At 37.8% G+C, this 2,589-nt stretch overlaps 1 protein-coding gene across 1 annotated transcript; it reads left to right on the forward strand.

Moving 5' to 3' along the window:
- The first annotated feature begins 7 nt into the window (after window positions 1–7).
- LOC123176082 (putative DUF21 domain-containing protein At1g03270) lies at window positions 8–2,131 on the forward strand. Its single transcript, XM_044590471.1, has 5 exons — window positions 8–39; window positions 113–324; window positions 398–464; window positions 1,637–1,720; window positions 1,804–2,131. The coding sequence occupies exons 2-5, from the start codon at window positions 128–130 to the stop codon at window positions 1,945–1,947; spliced, it is 492 nt and encodes a 163-aa protein (XP_044446406.1). The 5' UTR covers window positions 8–39; window positions 113–127; the 3' UTR covers window positions 1,948–2,131.
- The last annotated feature ends 458 nt before the right edge of the window (window positions 2,132–2,589 follow it).

A 2,589-nucleotide genomic window follows, 5' to 3' on the forward strand; every position in this document is an offset into this window, starting at 1 on the left:
AAGTTCATTGCAAAATTTTCAGAACATCCAAATGGCAAGGTGAGAGGTTCTTTATTATTCATGACCTGTGTATATTGTTTCTCTATTCCTCTCTCATTTTCTCTTTATTCAGGTATTGCTATGGAAAATGGGAATTGCACGGGTTCTTAATAAGTTGCTAAAGAACTGCAGCAACGCATCTTACTTGGAAGATAAAGCGATCTCTGAAAGAGGAGCCTACAGAAGTGACCAACTTATGCTCAAATGGAGGATTCCCTTATTCAGATGTCTCGCATCTATCTTCAGTGCCCAGCCATCTGGCAAAGAGCAGACTGCTATTGAAGAGTAAGCTCAACTATCTACTTCAGAACTACTTCATCATTTACATTTGAAAACTAATTATATTAACTCAAAGTAGGTCCTCAGATAATGCTAGCGTTGAGGAGTGCTCTTCTATCATGCATCACCTCTTGGTCTTATGCCAGGTAAAATAACTTTCGTGTTATCTATGATAAGATGGTTGTCGGATCGGCAGCGTTTACTTCTCTATTTGATTCTCAAGCTTAGCTCACTACTTCTGTAGTGAAGCCAGGATGTGGTCTGTGTTTTGTTGTGGTTTCTTTAGTTTTACTACTCTGAAAGATTGATATCAAGCTTTTGTAATGAAATACTATCAAGTGTTCCCTACTCTAGAAGCCATTTATGAGTTGAAACTGCCCTGTGTAGTTAGTTCCTTTTTTTGGTTTCAACAGTAGTCCTAGTTAAAAGGGTCAACAACATGTTGGTGTCATGTGTCAAGTGTCTGAGATCATACATTGGAAGTTCATACTGTCGGAGGTGGAAAACCTAAAGGAGTAGCTGAAGTTTGAAAATGGTTTATTAAATACATGAGAAGGCTATGCTGAGAATGAGGACACGGAATGATAATAATGTTTCTTCAGCTGTTACTTTCTTTTTCTTCTTCCTTTGACAGGGTTGTGTTGCTAATTAGATTTAAGAAACTGAATTCCAAAATTTTGTGTGCAACCATTTTAAAATACCCCAGATCCCCAAGTACACATGAATTATGTCATAGTTAAATTAATTAACATATTACCGAGCCCCTCATTCTAGTTTTTGAAGCAAGAGGATTTTCTTGTAGAGTTCTATTAGGATTGTTATGCTATAAAATTTACTCATTGAGTTAACAGAGCATATGTTCTGTTTGTTACTTGTGATTAAGTTGCTAATATGACACTTGTCTGAATTTCTTAATCATGTCAAGCTGGACAACATGCAATGCCAATATTTTGCATGAGAGAGGACTGATATTGTAAACTGGATAGTATGAGGCTATGAGCTGACAATTAAACTCCTAGAATTCAATAATCACAGTGCTAACTGCTAAGTTATTTCATAACATTCATGTCAGTATCTTCGCTTGTCCTGTGGGTATATTTGGTCAGCTATGCACTAAGGATCTTCAACATCAATATTTGCTAACTTTTCCCCACCTCATGCGTGGTACTTTCTCCTAGTTTAGTTGGCACATGTCCATTTTTTCCCCGTACTTCATTTCTGAATTGTTGAGCTGTTTGTAGACAGAGAATCCATTCTTCTCTCGTGTTTTTTGTTTTAATCAGTGGCTCTTCTGCTTACTTCTTTGCGGCCTTTTCAGGCTCTCCCTATATTCCTTGACAGGATTTTCAATCCTGTTCTTGCAATTATATTGTCAGTGACATTTGTTCTTGCCTTTGGGGAGGTAATGCATCTTATGTCCAAGCATTTATATTTCTGTTACCGGCCCACAGATTATCTGATTGATCATCACATTTCGACAATCAGGTTGTACCTCAAGCAATATGTACCAGGTATGGGCTGGCAGTGGGTGCTAGCTTTGTTTGGCTCGTACGCATCGTCATGTTCATTGCCTATCCTATTGCTTACCCTATTGGGAAGGTAAATCAGCAAAGTCACATTACTCAATAGAAAAGTGTTAATTTGTACTGTATCATAATCGTTTGAAGCTTATCCAGTGGCCTAGATTTTGAATTCCAATGAATTAGACTATTATTATGAGGCCTGGGCTCACTGCTCTTTGGTGCCATTGTTGATGGACAAGGTCATGAAGTGATATTTTGGTTACACTTCTCTAATTAGGAGATTTTGGTAACATGCGTGCAAGTGCTTTCTTGTTTCTATTCTTATTTAGCCCTGCCCATCATAGCTGGTATTTGGGTTATCATAGATATCCATTACTGCTTTGCTTTCCATTTCAGCGACCTTGTTGGTTTGTATATGCTGAGCTAACACAAATTTTAGATCTCTTCCGAACGAACATGTAGTTCTATTTATTTATTCGCTGTTGTATGTTGGGACTTGAACTACTGCTGCCGGATGTCTCGAGAAAGAAAAAATAATTACTGGAAATTGTAGGTATGGCTCATGTCTAGTAAAGCTAGCCTATACTAGACTAGCTCGTTAATCAAAGATGGTTAAGTTTCCAAACCATAGACATGTGTTGTCAGTTGATGAACGGGATCACATCATTAGGAGAATGATGTGATGGACAAGACCCATCCCTTAGCTTAGCATAATGATCGTTCAGTTTTATTGCTATAGCTTTCTTCA

This window comes from Triticum aestivum, unplaced genomic scaffold (assembly GCF_018294505.1).
Source record: "Triticum aestivum cultivar Chinese Spring unplaced genomic scaffold, IWGSC CS RefSeq v2.1 scaffold92288, whole genome shotgun sequence".
Lineage (NCBI taxonomy): Eukaryota > Viridiplantae > Streptophyta > Magnoliopsida > Poales > Poaceae > Triticum > Triticum aestivum.